Source organism: Sardina pilchardus, chromosome 23 (genome assembly GCF_963854185.1).
Source record: "Sardina pilchardus chromosome 23, fSarPil1.1, whole genome shotgun sequence".
In the NCBI taxonomy this organism is placed as follows: Eukaryota; Metazoa; Chordata; class Actinopteri; order Clupeiformes; family Clupeidae; genus Sardina; species Sardina pilchardus.
The window spans coordinates 9,503,748-9,520,759 of record NC_085016.1 but is presented as its reverse complement, the minus strand read 5'-3'; the positions used below and the strand labels follow the sequence as shown (position 1 = coordinate 9,520,759).

The 17,012-nt window shown below is 44.1% G+C and overlaps 1 protein-coding gene across 1 annotated transcript in view; it reads right to left on the bottom strand.

The window, feature by feature from the left end:
* Positions 1-17,012, bottom strand: part of LOC134071736 (thrombospondin type-1 domain-containing protein 7B-like) — a 56,123-nt gene that overhangs the window by 35,767 nt on the left and 3,344 nt on the right. Inside the window, exons 2-6 of the mRNA XM_062528573.1 lie at positions 9,918-10,660; positions 9,667-9,836; positions 1,074-1,322; positions 817-977; positions 98-253 (exon numbers count right to left, since the gene is read on the bottom strand). Coding sequence (XP_062384557.1) covers positions 98-253; positions 817-977; positions 1,074-1,322; positions 9,667-9,836; positions 9,918-10,660 — 1,479 coding nt within the window. The remainder of the gene's footprint in view (positions 1-97; positions 254-816; positions 978-1,073; positions 1,323-9,666; positions 9,837-9,917; positions 10,661-17,012) is intronic.

Below are 17,012 nucleotides of genomic sequence, written 5' to 3'. Positions count from 1 at the left end.
CCACCAGTTAAACATTCATATCCCCACCAATATCAATCATGCATGTTAGTGTTGACCAGATGTTGCTGGGTGAGTGTGCTGTGTTTATTCTCCTGACCTCTCTTCCCCTGTGACTCGGCGCACTCATCATGAACACAGGGTCCCCACTCCGACCAATCAGACAGCAAGCAGAGCTGAGGACAAGTGATGGAGCAGCTCTGCACCAATGAGGGGAGGGGCCCCGAGCACAAGTCCCGCCTCACTGGCCGCAGTTCTGCAACAATGACAAACAGATCACACAGATAAAAGAAGGGAGATATCAGCAGAAAACAAAATGGCGATGTTGGGGTTAACAAGGCTAATATACTGGAAGTCAGAAGTTTTGTGCAACACACATTTGTACAGCAGAAAAGTTTAGTGCTAGAGGGAGAGGAATGTGAATTGAAGCCACCCTCGCACATCACTTCACAAGAGCCTCACCGATTACCATTTAAATTAAAATGCAGAAATGTACGCAAAGCATTTAATCCTCCCCACACTCTTCTCTAAGACAAGACATCACCCATACATTACTGAAAAGCTATCCAATTTTACCCTCACAGAAACAATTTTCTCCTCTTAAAAATGCTCTTTTTCCCCCCCTCACACGCCTTTCAAATTGATGCATGCTTTGATTGAGCTAGCAGAAGACAAATATATATTTTTTATGGAAACAAATAAGCCCGGTGGCACCCTGAATACTAAAGTTAATCTCCGAGTGAATGAAAGTCTTACATCTATATTACAGGAGCACTCGTGCGGAGCTGTGTGGGACTGATCATTGGCCTACATGCTTACTGTGTGAGAGGGATGTGCCGTTGTCCAGACGAACGCAGTACACCTCCCTGGTTTGGATGCCACCTCCGCAGAGGACGCTGGCATTGCCGTGGCGATGGTCCTGCTGACCCAACAGAGGAAGGATCTGGCATCCACCCCAGTCTGTCAGCAGCCACTGGTAGCTGGGGCACCAACACACACACACACACATGGTCCATCACACACGAACCCACGAAAATTATGATTTTGTCCCCCTGTTGTTTTATTTTGAGTCATACCTTGGGCACAGTGGTAGCAGGTCCCCGATGAGATTACAAGCCTCTCTTTCCTCCAGGGCGGGGCATTCCTTTCCTTCGCCAATCAGAAGCCCTTTCACATGGCGCTTTCTGGTCCTGTACCCAGGTGATTGGTCCACCGTGCGGCAGGTTTTGGAGCATGGGCTCCACTCCGTCCAATCAGATACCTCACAGTCTTTGGGCATTACGCATGAACGGAAGTTCACAGGGGCGTTGTCATGATCACAGAGGCTTTGAATAAAGTATGTAATAACACATTTATTGATACATTTAGACTTGTTATTATACTGTATAGGGATGTAACAATACACTCAACTCACAATTCGATCCAATAAGTCCACAGTGTGATTTTCTTAGAAGTTTTTTAATTAAATATGCCGCCTGGGAAAAGACATTTCGATGTACTTCGTGATTAAGGTGACCTGAAAACAACTGTTTTTAACAAATTTGTGCATCGTGCTAACCGAATTTAATAGCAATTTAGCAACAACAGTTTTTTTTTTTTTGCCCAGATTGCTATATAGTACTGTGTTCAGTGCTGTTGTTGTTTCATGTGATAAGTGTGCTACAGTATATCGTGTGTTTTTCACATGGAAAAAAGCAATAAAAACATTGATTACAAAAAAAAGAAACTGTTTTGTTTGTCTTAGAATAGCCCTGACCGCAGTGGCTATTGATGGCTATTGACTACATTTCCCTCTGTGATCTGCTGCATACAGAGGAGTGAGAGAAGGTACCATCTATGTGTTGTTATAATGGGGGAGAGTAAAACCATCTGTTAATCCAAATCAGCCAATTATTGTTGCAAGCAACATTATGTACACACACTACACACACAGTCACACAGTCACACACACACACACACACACACACACACACACACACACACACACGCGCATGCACGCATACATGTATTACAGTATCTGCAGCAAATGCATATGATTGCACAGATACCACTGCAGTATTGTAGGAGGGGAGGTCTGAAGTAAAAGCTAATTATTCCTGTGAGACTTCTTATGTCTTCATTTAGTTTGCACCAAAACTAGCTTGCTTGCACCACTAGCAATACCCACAGCGATCAACTGCATGGTTTTCCATTGTTCAAAACCACTACTTTTGTGCAAATATTACAGATCAGTGGCATAATTAACAAAAGAGGATAATGGCTATTTAATCAGGTCTACAGCAATGATTAATTAGATTTGTGTTGGTGATAAGTTTGAAGTCATTTTACTTGGTAATTAGGTTGCTAATTAAACAGCCAGGGTGAGCATCAGAACTCAGGTGGGAAATTTAAATTCCAAAATCCGTCCCTTAATAAGATTAAAGTTCTATTTGTGGAGATTAAACACAAATGTTAATTAATCTGTGTGAGGAGCTAGCCTCCTCAAAGTTTCCGGAACTGGCAATGAGAAAACTCCTCTGTCTTGTTTACAAAGGAATTCAAATTGTTGAGCCGGAAAGTGTTTTCTTGTTAACATCTTTCTCCATATGTACTTCACACAGTTCTGAACTATTTCCAAACTGTTTTTCATGTTTCAAAGCAATCCAAAGAGAGAGAACATCTTGGAGGGGAGAAAAAAAAAATAAGCAAAACAAGATCAAAGATTTTCCACAACACTGTCTGACAGCACTGCGAGACAACCATTAGCAGCATTAAGTTAGTATTCAGCGCACAGATTAGGTTTCATGTTCCTGACGAGATGGCAAGGCCCGGAGCATCTGCTGGAAGAGATGTTCTCCGAGATCCTTGTGCTTTTTGGATATGCAGAGAAGTTTTAGACTCACGGAAAAGGCGGTGAGAAGATTTAGCAAAGTCATGAGACATTATTGAGAGATGAAAGCATCCCTGGTGTCGTGTGGTACTTACACTAATCTCCAAATCCCCAAGGGATCAGCCCTGTCATACAGGCACCTGTGGCTGCGCTCCACACCACACACTGTCCTTCAAAGTTCCCTCCCTCTGCTACCGCACGCACGCACGCACGCACGCACGCACGCACGCACGCACGCACGCACACACACACACACACACACACACACACACACACACACACACACACACACACACACACACACACACACACACACACACACACACACACACACACACACTATGGCAAGCCATTTTAACATTTAATCAGTAATAATTGCCATTACAATATGAGCAGCCGGGTATGTTCATTCTCTCATTGCAAGCGTGTTTTCTCATGTCCTCTCCTAATCTTTTCATAAACTTTGGATTCATTTAGAGGAGTTTCTAATGTCACTGGATTCGTATTTTGCACTTGACAAATGCATTGTAATACTGTGATTCACATTAGCCTCTGCTGAAATTTACCACGAGATAGTAGGCTACAGGTAACAGTAGCCTACCTCTGTGGCTAGTTTCATACTGCATAAAATCTGGCAATACCAGAATATTATGGTGGTGGAATATTCAATAGCTTAGCGTTTTCCAAAAAATGTACTGACATGAATATTGTATTCAAAACATTGTTTCAATAATATTTAATTCACTGAAGTCTTGTCACTAATCCTTTGGAAGAAGAATGTACCTTATACTTCTTTGCGCTTTTGACCTGAAGTGACATCATAGCCCAAATTGATCTGTCCATACTTGCATCAACTTTTGAATCTAATGCAGATATTTGCAGTGATCTCAATCAGATAATTCGACAACATCTAATTGTACAGATGAACATATTCTACGTTCATAATCTTGTTTAGAAAAAAAAATCCTGCTGTTCATTTTGATGTAATGTTTTTCATGTGATGAATGAAGTATTAGGTATTCATGTTTATTCTGTGCAATTCATCTACCCCAGCAATACGTATGCGCTGACTTAAAGGTGCAGTCAGCGATCGTATGCTCAAAATTACCTCCGCCAAGGAGGTTATGTTTTAATTGGGGTTTGTTTTTGTCTGTTTGTTACTAAGATTACTCAAAAACGCATGGATGGGTTTAGATTACATTTTCAACAAAGGTCTGAAATGACCCCAGGCAGAAACTATTACATTTTGGGTGTGATCCAGATGACGGTCTGGATCCAGAAGGCGCTTGGCGGAGGTCTGTGTTCTCAGAGTGCTTCTCTAGTTTATTTCTGTCACATTCAGCAAAATATCTCCCCATGATCTGCTAGCTGCCTATACCATTAACTCTAAAAAAAAACCTCTATAGGCAGCCCAGGCTCTGTAAACTGGAAACAAACAAAATGGAAGAAGCCATTCCCCCAAGCGCACAAAACACACCACCCTGTGTGGATTCTCTCTGTAAATACTGAAGGGTGAGCTACAGTACATCTTTGCTGTGTTTTGCTTGGTAGTTGGTGAAAATAATGTATGTTGTTTTGGACAAACGCATCTGGTAATATTTTTCAATATAAACAATATAAATAAATGTATGTGACCTCCTGCGCAATCGCTGACTGCATCTTTAAGTTTAACTCATTGATATTTATTAAGGAGTTATTATTCTACTTATTCTGTAGTACTGTACTTAGTCTGCGTGATATATCTGATAACCTCAACAATACTTACACGTCTATTTTATGCAGTGCTTTAACTTGTCCTGTGGAATGCCAAGGGTGTATATATAAATGTATGTAAGTGCACACAAGTGTGTACTGTACGCGTGGATGACCCTGCACTTCAATTGTTAGTTTTATCCGCAATTTTTCTTGAGGGTGGTGCACCAAGATTTCACTGTACCAGTATAATAACGATATGGTCAATGTCAATGAACAGCAAATGAAAATTTGACATTTGACATTTTGACATGTAGAAAATAATATGCAAATTGGGGTGACATATCCTGAAATAATAATAATAATATGTAAATTAGGGTGACATCCAAAATGGTCTGTAGATATCTGAAATGGGAAGTTGTCATTTCAACTAGTCACAATCCTTTTCACCATGTGAAAATATGTATTATAACATGCATGTCACAATTGTTTAACAAATGTTAACGCACGCACGCACGCACGCACGCACGCACGCACGCACGCACGCACGCACGCACGCACGCACAAAAATACATTTGTTCACACACACACACACACACACACACACACACACACACACACAGTTCCATTGGAAATGATAGGGACTGGATATGCAAAATGAGTGCTGTGCTTCTGTGTAATTACTGCTAGATTTAGGGATGACAAACCGAAACACACACACATGCACCTGCACGCACGCACGCACGCACGCACACACACACACGCACACACACACACAGTTTTTCTAACACTCCTTCTCACAGGTAAGAGCATGTATGTAAGGGTGTGCATGCACGCACACACACACACACACACACACACACACACACACACACACACACACACACACACACACACACACACACACACACACACACCTTCTGTGAAACCCAAACACGACAGACACTAACATGCCACGAGTGGCATTGCAATTTATAGAGCTGGTAAGAATCCATTAGCAGACACGAAGCCTGGGGGATGCCATGACTTATTTATATGCTCACACATTCAGTGTGGACACACACACACACACACACACACACACACACACACACACACACACACACACACACACACACACACACACACACACACACACACACACACACACACACACACACACACACACCAATAACCTAAGACTGTGCAAGTCATACCTGTCTCTCTGTCTTGAAATGCAACTCTTATAGATCAGTCTGAGCTAAATCAGAGATTTGTTTGGAAACCCCTTGTGTAGGTTAGGAAAACATGTGAAAAGACTATGAACTGTGTCATGCTGAATTGTGGAACTATATTGTGTAGACTAGCAAGCAGTTATATTAAAAAAGTTTGTGCACATCCCAGGTCAAGGTGCAGAACAAGGGTAAATCATAAAAAATGGAAAAAGGTTTGCACACTTGAAATCCTTCTTTTTAGTTTTCTTTTCTTTTCTTTAGCACAGAATAATGACGTTTCGACCGTGTGGTCTTCTTCAGATATCTTAGACTAGCAAGCAGGACATCGTCATTTTGTGTGCTCTGCTTTTCTGGGCGAGAGTAGAAGTTCCTTTTTAGCCTGTTCACTAAACGGGTCTAGCTGAGTTACTCAATAGCATCTGGCTGCAGACCTCATCTGAGGGTGTGGAAGACCTACTGGATTCATTTCATCTTTGGGTGGGCAAATCAAGTTTTTACGAGTTACGAATTAAGAATCTAGGCCTACTTCCTTGATGATGGTTTATCAGGTTAAAGTTAAGTTAAGAGTCCTTTGGTCACTATAGTGTGAGCCTTTTGCTGGTGTTAACAACCAGCACTAATATGAAACTGACCATTTTTTAAAGTATTTGTTATTGTTATCATCATATCTTAACAATTTGTAATTTCCCTATGATCTATAAAGTGTTTATTAAACACACTTATTGAAGGTTCGGTGCACATTAAACAGAAAAGGTGAAGTTAATGTCCAACTCATATGGGTTTCACCAGATCCCTTTGCACATGTGTAGGCTATTGATCAAGCACCATCCAGTTTGCTTTGATGATCAAGGTGCTTGATTTTATAAACCTGTAGAAAGGGACCTGATGAAACCCATGAATAGAGCAGAATAATAGAAACCCATAGCCCATAACCCTAGCGTTAGCACTCAGCTAGGTAGACTCTGCTTCTTTTTTTTTTTACCTATAAGGCCATGCTGTCATACATAATGCTAATCAGAAATTAAATCCCAACATCATGTTTCAATTTCACCTAGTGGTAAAGAGTAGGGCGATCCGAAATGGATGGTCAGATGCGCAAAGCTTTTGTGCATTCGTAGCCTACCTAGCTCTCATAGCATCCTTTAATTAGTGACATCTGGCATTCCCTTTAACAGCAAACAGCGCTAGCCTACTTAAAACCGCAAATGGCTATTTTGACATTCAGCCGCATTTGAAGGAATCTGTTTGCCAGAGGTGGAAAAGCCCAGCTTCAGAAAGTAAAAGTCCAACCATGTATTTGGATCTACCTGTGCACTTAACATATGTGATCTCACTAATCAGCTGCTCTCCCTTGCTGAAGAGTTGTGCTAATTAGAAACAGGTGTTTTAAGTGCATGGTTGACACGGATAATGTGGTAGGACTTTCTGAAGCTGGACTTTTCCACCTCTGCGGTTTGCACACGACAGGGTCCGTGTATGGAACTCAGGGATTCCACTAAACCTTGATTTACTAAAAACCTGTTTGTGACTGGCAGGATATAGCCTACATACAACACTTACCCCAATAATGTTCGCACGCCTGAATAAAATCCTAAGGACAGAGGAATTGTTTGGGACTGGCTGCTAACTGAGTAGACTGGTTTTAATGCGCCCCTGGTGGTGAACGCTCCACTGTACTATGTGCGTGCGGGCAAGCTGTTTTTGACACTAGAAATCTCAGTGTATAGCCTACTTTGTGCTACAATGTTGGTTTATATTCTAGACCTTGTTGTGTGTCCAACACTCTCATGGATCTAGTAAACATCTCATGTTTATTCTTCAGACAACTTAACCTGATGTTACATTCATAACGACAAGCATTGTGATGTTTTAAGGAATCTCAACATCTTTCATCTCGTTTGTGTACAGAATTAATAATCAGTAAATGGATACACTGGGACAGACTGCACCAGGATTATGCCTTTACAATATCTTATTAAACAATACATTTTGAAATAGTGGCTGAAGTATATCTTTAGTGAATGGATGGATGGAATGTTTGTGAATTATGTAGCAATGTGTTTCAGATGGCTGGCAGTCACAAAGAGGTAAATCCTTCCTAACACTGATGGATGTGTTCAAGTGGCTGAAGAGGTCGACACACTTGTCACCTTTAAAATGCAGTGGCAAACTGCAGTGTCATGAGGGCACGTCAGTGTTGTATTATATTTGCAGTCTCTCTCTCTCCCTCTCTCCTTTTCACTCTCTCTCTCACACTCTCTCTCTCTCTCTCTCTCTCTCTCTCTCTCTCTCTCTCTCTCTCTCTCTCACACACACACACACACACACACACACACACCTGACTTTTAATTAATCTACCTTGTGTCTTATGTAGTCTTTTTAATGATACTTTATTTTAAAATGATTTAACTGTGTGTTTCATGTTTTCTTTTTTATTAAGATTTTTACTTTTTAAAGTATTACTGTTTGCTTTTGTGCATCTATAGCACATAGAATGACCTCTGCGTATGAAATGCACTATATAAATAATCTTGACTTGACTTGACTTGACTGACTAGTACAAACGAGAAAGGGCAGTAAATCAGTATATCTGAATCATGCATTTGAAAAACCTATTTCAAATGCAAAATAGTATTTTATAATGTATTTTGATTGGTTTGAAGAAAATACATTTCTTTGTATGCTTTATCTGTATCGAAAGACTTTTATTGTATTGTATTTAAAACGCTACAAAATACTTTATGTGAGAAGTCTATAAAGCACAAAGCACACATTCTGAACTGATTTTAGCCCACTTAAATCTAATCCAATTTGTCATGAAGTTTGAGCAGGCTCATGCCGAATGACTAAAAGATGTTATAATAATCAGTGTTCCAGTGTTTTGTTGTCTGTCTTCCAGTGTGACCAACCAGACAGGCCTACAATGTGAGCAGATCAATCACAATCTGATTGAAACACAGTGTGAGTTACCATATCGTATGTGACAGAAAAACAAATACAGTGTCTACCCGGCTTAGGTGGGAGTCAGATGTCTTTGGAACAGTGTCCTCTGATCAGGCACCTGTTTGTGAGATTTAACCAAAGATCCTTAATTACTGACAAGATAATTAATGCATCTCTATTGAAGAAAAATTCGAACAGTTCCTGTCTGCTTAAAGAGGCGTGTCGCAAAGACGTCATAGTGGGATATCAATCTCTGTCAGATTGGCAAGCAGTTCAGTTCGAATTGTTAACAGGTCTGCTTAAAGGGGGATTTCGCCCCCCTCCCCTTTGCGAAGACAGAACGCGGAAATGATCGAACGTTTGCGCCTCTCGCTCCGCTTTAACCCTCTCTGATTTAACACAATCTCATCCCCAGCTTCAGTCCAGGGTATTCACTTTCCTATGCTGGATTGATCCAGGCTTCATTGACAATGTGTTAATGGCAGTTGGTTGTGCTCAAAGGCATTAGCTAAAGAGACCCCTGCAATGCAGGCACACACACCCTCACACACGCGCACACACACACAATCCCAGTTACTTGCTCATCCATGCTCATTAGTTTGCCTGTTTTTGGTAGAGCTTTTGAACTGTTGATGTGATATTCTCTACGTGGGCTTTTTGGAGATTTACTAGGATAATAGGACACATGTTTGGAATTAAAAAAGCTGATAGATGGAGGATTTGCAAAGTGATTTCATTCTCCCTTAAAAAAAAAAAAACCTTTTTGGATCACTTTGATTACAGTATTTTATTTTGATACATAATAAATGAAGGTATTTTTAAATTCTATTTTAAAGTACATCTTGATGTATTTTTTCCCATCCCTGCATACACATACAGTACCTTCATGTTTCTCTCTGTTTCTCCCTCTTTTGTCTCACAAAGAGATTGACGAGATTGGTGTGAACTCACCTCAGCATTACGTTCTTGCCATCGTTGCGTGTGCATCGCACCTGCCGCGTCTGATATCCAATATGGACGCCCCACGACTCTCCGCCTTCGTGCTGATGATGATGATGAAGATGATGATGATGATGATGATGGTGCTGGTGATGGTGCTGGTGGTTCACTCGGAATATGCTCTCCGTGTGCCTCCTCACCATCACCGACACCCGGGCCTCGTCTGACCTCTTGACCTCCGCCCCGCCCGAGGGGTCCTGGACGCTGAAGTCCACCCGCGTCCTGCCGCTGGGCAGCGCGCTCCTGACCCGACACTCGCTCCACGGCCCCGCCCACAGGCTGTAGCTGTGCTCCTGCTGGTCGTGCGGGCACGGGGCCGGGGGGTTGGCGTTGGCGTTGGCGCCGCGGTGGCATCGGCGCATCTCGGTCAGGCCGGGGCACTCGGCGCCCCCGTACAGCGGCGCCGCCAGGACCTGCCTCGTGCGGTGCTGCAGCGGCGGAGTGGCACCAACGCCGCCGCCCGTGCAGCCCGGGCTCGGCCCGCGGCAGGCTGACCAGTGGGAGAAGGCCGACAGGACGCAGTTGATGGGGCAGGGCAGCAGGCACGCCTGCTCGTCGGCCGGCGGCGGGGAGAAGGCCTCGCACACGCGCGGGTCGGCCGCCGCCTGTCCGTCCGTGCGTCGGGTGCAGGACACGCGCCGCCTCTGGACCCCGCGCTGGGCCGTCACGCACTCTCGCGCCAACAAGGACGAGGAGGAGGAGGAGGAGGGGGTGGACGAAGAGGAGGGCGAGGCCGGGCTGCAGGGTCCCCACGGCGACAGCTGCCACTCGAAGAGCGCGCGGTGCCACTCGCACACGCGCACGCAGGCGTGCTGCCGGGACGGACGCTCGGACGGCGCGCAGTTGGACGGCAGCGTCGTCCAGCCGTCCGAGTGGACGCACCACACGGCCCGGAACTGGGTGCCTGCCGCGCCGCACACCCCTGACACACACACTCCCCACATCCCTGCAGAGAGGGAGATAACAAAAAAGGACAAGATAAAGAGAGAGAACAAAAGAGGATAAGAGACGGAAAAAAAGCATGAGAAAGATAGAGGAAGGAAGAAAAGACAGATCATGTAGATGCTCTAGTTTTTTCCTCAGAGCCTACAGTATATATAGTGGTGAACTTGTGAGGGACAGGTGTTAAAGGAGAAGGGAGGAGAGGCAAGTTTGAACACTGATATTGTTTTCAGTCACATCTGAGCCACTGAAACGTACTTGTGACAAACAAGGGACAGTAGAAAAGACTGAGCTGAAAACAAAAGACAAATACTGGAACTGATGGAGAAAAAAAGAGAAAAAGAGAAGAGGCTAGGATGATAAGAAGAAAAAGAATAGAAGGGACATGAAATAGAGTGATAGATACAATGGCTAACATCACTGCAACACCCCTCCAGTATTACCCATTCATTAAATTAGGAGATGGAATATGTATAAAGGCTCACCCTCTGAAGAGTCACCTTGGCTCAGATCTGTAATGACTACCAAAATGGCAGCTAATTGTAGTGAAATTAAGGCCAATTATTGTCTGATTATCATTAATGAGCTCGCACACATTAGATCAGACTGCTCTTGATTATGGAACCAAAATATGTACAAAAATAACTGCACACAATGTATACACAGACACAAGCTCACTCTCTCTTTCTCTCTCTCTCTCTCTCTCTCTCTCTCTCACAGACATACACACACACACACACACACACACACACACACACACACACACACACACACACTCACACTCACACACACATATTAATTCCCTGTGTGTAACCCTTTAAACAGTCTTTCATTTGTGTGGATAAAAGGACCGTTTGACACCTGGTTTGACAGAGAAGGCATCCCAGAAGTCTCTGATATGAAACATTCCTTCCCACAAAGGGCTGGGATAGTGTGCTCCCCGATGGGTTGTCATGGTGCATATTGCTCCTTTTCAAGTCATATGGGTGTGTGTGAGTGTGTGTGTGCGTGTGTGCGTGTGTGTATGCATGCCATTTTTTGAGTATTTTGAGACACATTCTGCACACACTGATTCAGTCAAGAAAGGACATTGATTTCACATTTTTATAATGTCTTTGTAATAGTAGCGGCGCTCATATGACTCAGTCTTTGTTGAAGTTTCTCCTACTGCTGTGCCTCATGCAGGCTTACATGATCTTTTAACCCTCACTCAAAGAGTCACTCAGTGAGTCACTCTGCTCTGCTCTCGCACAGAAACACACACACACACTCACACACACACATACACTCACACACACATACATACACACACACACACACACGCACACATTAGTGGACACACACATATGGACCACACCGGGAGAGGAGGGAGTGCTCCCTTGGCACGGTGTGTCACATTCCGTCACCGTGGCGATGTGATGGGGTCACACAGGGGTCAATGAAGACACAGGACCAAAGACACAGGGGGAGAGCTTCACTTGTGTGTGTGTGTGTGTGTGTGTGCGTGTGTGTGTGTGCGTGTGCGTGTGTGTGTGTCTGTATGCGTGCTAGATAGTTGGGGGCTGGGTGCAATTTTTACAGTGCAGAAAGAATGTTTTTCATGGAAAGCTTTCATCCGTGCAGTCAGTCATGTGGCACCAGCATGAAACTGACACACCCTCTTTTAGACACGCATACACACACGCACACACACAGACACAGACGTTGCACTCTCATGCATACATATGGCACTTAAATGATCATATACCCACCACAGCCACAGGCTCATACCCATTTTATACAGTCTATGGCTCAAACACACACACACACACACACACACACACAAGCAGACATGCACACACGCACACACACACACACACACACACGCAGACATGCACACACACGCACAAACAGACATGCACACACAAACACACACATATCAACACGCATCATTCCACAAACAAGGAACCGCACAGACATAAAGAGTCTCGACTGTGACCTCTCAGTGTTAATGGCAGGCCGATACAACAGACACTCATCAGAAGGCTACATATATTACATGCAGTTTTAGTCGCAGTTGGGGTTGATGAGGTTGTGGCATGCTGGATGGATGCTGATCTGTTGGGAGGGACTGGGAGGCTGAAGGTGTCCATAAATCATCCAGACTGAAGCAGCACTGAGGTACCACTGTGATAGCCATGAAACGTTGATACCTGTCCTTGCCTTGCCTAGACACACTGCATGAATATTTAAGGGAGGATGCAAACCAATTAAGGGATTTCCCAAAAATTCTTAATGAACACATAGACAGCAGACACTGGCTCTCACACACATGAGCACACACACATGCATGCACACACGCACGCACACACTCACACACAAATGCTCCAAAAATGAATTAAGGAGTAAAAGTTCATGAACACCCATTCACCCCTATAACTCCATTATGTGTCCCAGGTTAAAGGGGCTATAGGTCATTTGCGATGACTGCTCTAATTAGGCAATTGTACAGTGGGTCACGAGCACTGTCTCGGCCGGCGAACCCTTTTAAATGCGCGTCTTGAAAGGCTTGCTCTCGACTGTAATGGAAATGTCATATCACATCAAGGCGTGCGGCGGTCTCAGCTGGTGACTGTCTTATGGCTCTCTTTCAACTTTCAATGTACACACATGTGCATACACAAACACACACACACACTCTCTCTCTCTCTCTCTCTCTCTCACACACACACACACACACGCTTTGAGAGGCTGAAAGCTTTCTTCCGTCATTGATAAAAGGCAGCAGATGACAGATTAATTACCCACTAATAGGAACCGAGCCAATTCTGCCGACTTTTACAGCAGGACGCATACACTGTGGGCCGACGAGCACGAAACGCTTCTTCTTTCCGTCTTCTCTTCTTTCTGTCTTTTGTTTCGCGGGGATGGAGGCTGAGACAGGCGCTGTCAGTGGGCACCACAGGGGAGAGAGGCCAGTGATGAGGATCTTCCTCGAAGCTGGGCAATTTAGATTGGGGAGGAGGGTTGGGGTGTTGTGGGGGTGTGGGGGCGCAATTTAAAAGTCACTCTACATTTTACTACGCATGGTTTCACTGCAGCTTTAGGGTGTGGTGTGGTGTGGTGTGTGTGTGTGTGTGTGTGTGTGTGTGTGTGTGTGTGTGTGTGTTGGTGGTTGGAGGGCTCTGTAATGGCTGGATGTGACCACAGGTTCAGATATGTGTTTGTCTGTGTGTGTGTGTGTGTGTGTGTGTGTGTGTGTGTGTGGTTACAAAACAATGGCCTGGGAGTGAATGATGTGCTTACCAACAGGGCTTTTTTTTTTAACATGACCCCAAACATGAACCTCAACAGTCAAACAAATCCTGAGGGTCTCCTATTCTATCAGACTGGATGCTGTTCAGTCACAAAGAGAGGGGAAGGCTCAACACTGTTGCTATATAAATATGTAACAACATAGTTGTAACATGCCATTGCCAGGGTTTTCTAATAGTGATGATGTTGCTGATGTTACCTTGAAATAGATAGATAGATAGATAGATAGATAGATACTTTATTGATCCCCAAGGGGAAATTCAAAAATGGAGATTTTCAGAGAAGATGCTAAGGGTTTGTGAACCAATTTGTGCTCGTTCTCCCCAAGAGCCAAGGTCAAGGTTAGCCAAAATCAGTTACCTGAAAGACGGTGCGTCTGTGTTTGCATAATGTAAAATGTGTGGAGTGTTAACCATTAGCCTCCTTTGAACATTAAAACATATTTGAGTGTGCACATGTGTTTTTTTGTGTGTGTGTGCGTGTGTGTGTGCATAGCTGAGAGACAGGAAGCATGTGTATTAATATTGTTTTTTTGTCTTTGATTGAATCTACGTTCGTGTGTGTGTGTGTGTGTGTGTGTGTGTGTGTGTGTTGTGCACTTCTGTGCATGTGTGTGTGTGTGAGTGTGTGTGTGTGTGTGTGTGTGTGGGGGGGGGGGGGGGGGGGGGGGTGCTGATTATTTTTCATCTTGCCTTGATAATTAATGAACCCGGAGACGAATGAAATGAAAGAATAAAACAGTTAATTAATGAGCTCAAACAAACACAGAGGAACAAAGGATGATCGCAACTCTCACTGCCATAGCAAAATTATTCCCAAATCTCAGTTTATTATGGCGGGGAGGGTTTCTTTGCTTCCAGGGATGGTTTTCCCCCATGAATATGAATGAAGACTTCAAACACTTCTCGGTCAACACGCGTCCAAGGTGCTCATGCTGCACAGGTCATAGGTTCGATTCCAGTAAAGCGTGCATACTAACACTATGCCTTTTTTTGGCCCCACTGTTAGCTAACTTTTATGTAAACAACTTCTGACTGAATAAATGCATGATTAAATGCAAAGCTATTGAGTTACGAAACGATGAAAAATAAAGAGATGGCAGGCCAAAAACAGAGAAGCAGACAAGACAACAGAGAATGCCGTGAGATTACTTTTCAGAACGTAGCATTGTTCCACGGTGAAAATGCCACACAGTGACAGCTTACATGCCGATAACAGTGTTCTGCTCATGCACAGATGTGCATGGCCTTACCCACATTGGCATGGTCTCACAGTGAGTCCATCACAGCACAAAGCCCGTGGAACTGACAGGTGGCATGGGGGTATTTTTCACAGTGGGGAGTCAGAGTCTTATTTGAGTCAGTCTCAGTTATTCTTCTACCGAAGTCTGACCGTATACAGTACATGTACGCCTGCTTCAATGGCAACAGGACCTCTTACAGAGACTTCACAGATTCAAGATTCAAGAAATTCAAGTTCAGTCTTTCTATTTGTTCACTGAACAACCCTCTTACACAAACCTTGACCATATAGGACAAATGATAAGTCAATGACAAGAGATCCAACCAAATAGTTTATTTGTACTGTAGGTTGAGCATCTACCTCATCTTTCTTCGCCTGTCCTTTCTTCCTTCTCTTCTCTTGTCCCCTCTTCTATACCTGTCTTCTTCACCCCTCTCTTTCCTTTTCTCTTCCTGGCTTCCATCAGTCAAACTTTCCACCTGGTTTCCCCATGACATGGTACTGAGGCTCGCACGCATTTTCTCAGTTGTCATGGGCCGTCAAGAGCCTTTCAAATGGCTACTAATGAGCTACCATTAGTCTTCACACCTAGCTGTCAATCAAGGAATAGAGGTGTTGAATACAGACTTTGGGCTGGATGAGTGAGCTGATGGGGTCCGCTGAGGCCAACATGCAGAATCCTCTAAAGGATCTGGCTATAGAGTACACAAGTACATGGGTAGGCCTATCAATCTCAAAGGGCACACCTCTTTTTCAGTTTACGCATGTATTTGAATATCTGGGGTGTTTTTGGATATCTGGGGTGTCTACAAAAATGCAAAAACAGGTTGCTGACAGCTGCCAGCTTGTTGCATAGACTGCCGGTCTGACAGCTTGTTCAGTAGGCCACCTCAATTACACAAAATTTCCACTCACATCTTAAGACTGAAAGGGCAGACATTAGCTTTTCCCAGCAAGCTCAGATCCTGTGAACAACATGTTAAAGTAAATGTCTGTAAAGGAACACAAACAGGCCACTCTTAACATCTTCAAACAGTTGAAAAGGGTGTTGTGATGTTTCATCCTTCACCTGTGTATGACACAGATGTTTAATCAACACCTCAAGAAAGTAGTTCAATTTGTGCAAAAAGGGTATACTACGCCCTCTCTAAGCATAAGCAATATGCGGTTATGTAACCTCTCTTTGATATGTGTAGCCTATTCAAGGGAGATTATCCGACCTTTATTATTAACAAAGCCAGATTGCGCACATATCCAAGCTTCAGTTCTCGACTGAATTTCCTCCTTGTTGATTTAAGCATGGAGGACATCTCCTGTGGATGCAGTCTTGATAAATAGAGTGTCGGGACTCTCTCCCGCCGCTGTTCTCTCCTCCCTGTGGCTGGCCTCTCAGCAGTAACCCTGCAGACCTCCCCAGCAAGCCTGCTGGCCAGAAGGATGTGACGGTGCAGAGGAGGCAGGAAGAAGAGGCCCTTTGGCCCCTCCGGGAGAGTGGAGTGTTGCGCTCGAGCAAGGGGAGGAGAGAAATCAAAGAGGCTCGCCACGAACGGAAAACTCACTCCTTCATCCGCTCGCTGTCTTTCTTTTTGTTCCACCCTGCCATCCTTCCATCCCAGCAGGACGGGCTGAAAAGGGAACAATAACTCGGAGGAGCAAAAGGGGGCAGGATAATGAACAAGCGCTCCAAAAACACACGGGATTAGGAAGCCCACAGAGAGAGTGTGATGAAGGAGAGGGAAGGAGAAAAAAAGAGATGGGTAGAGAGGGAGAGATAAACGAGAAATGGGCAGAGGACATGGCATAATGGAAAGAGAGAGAGA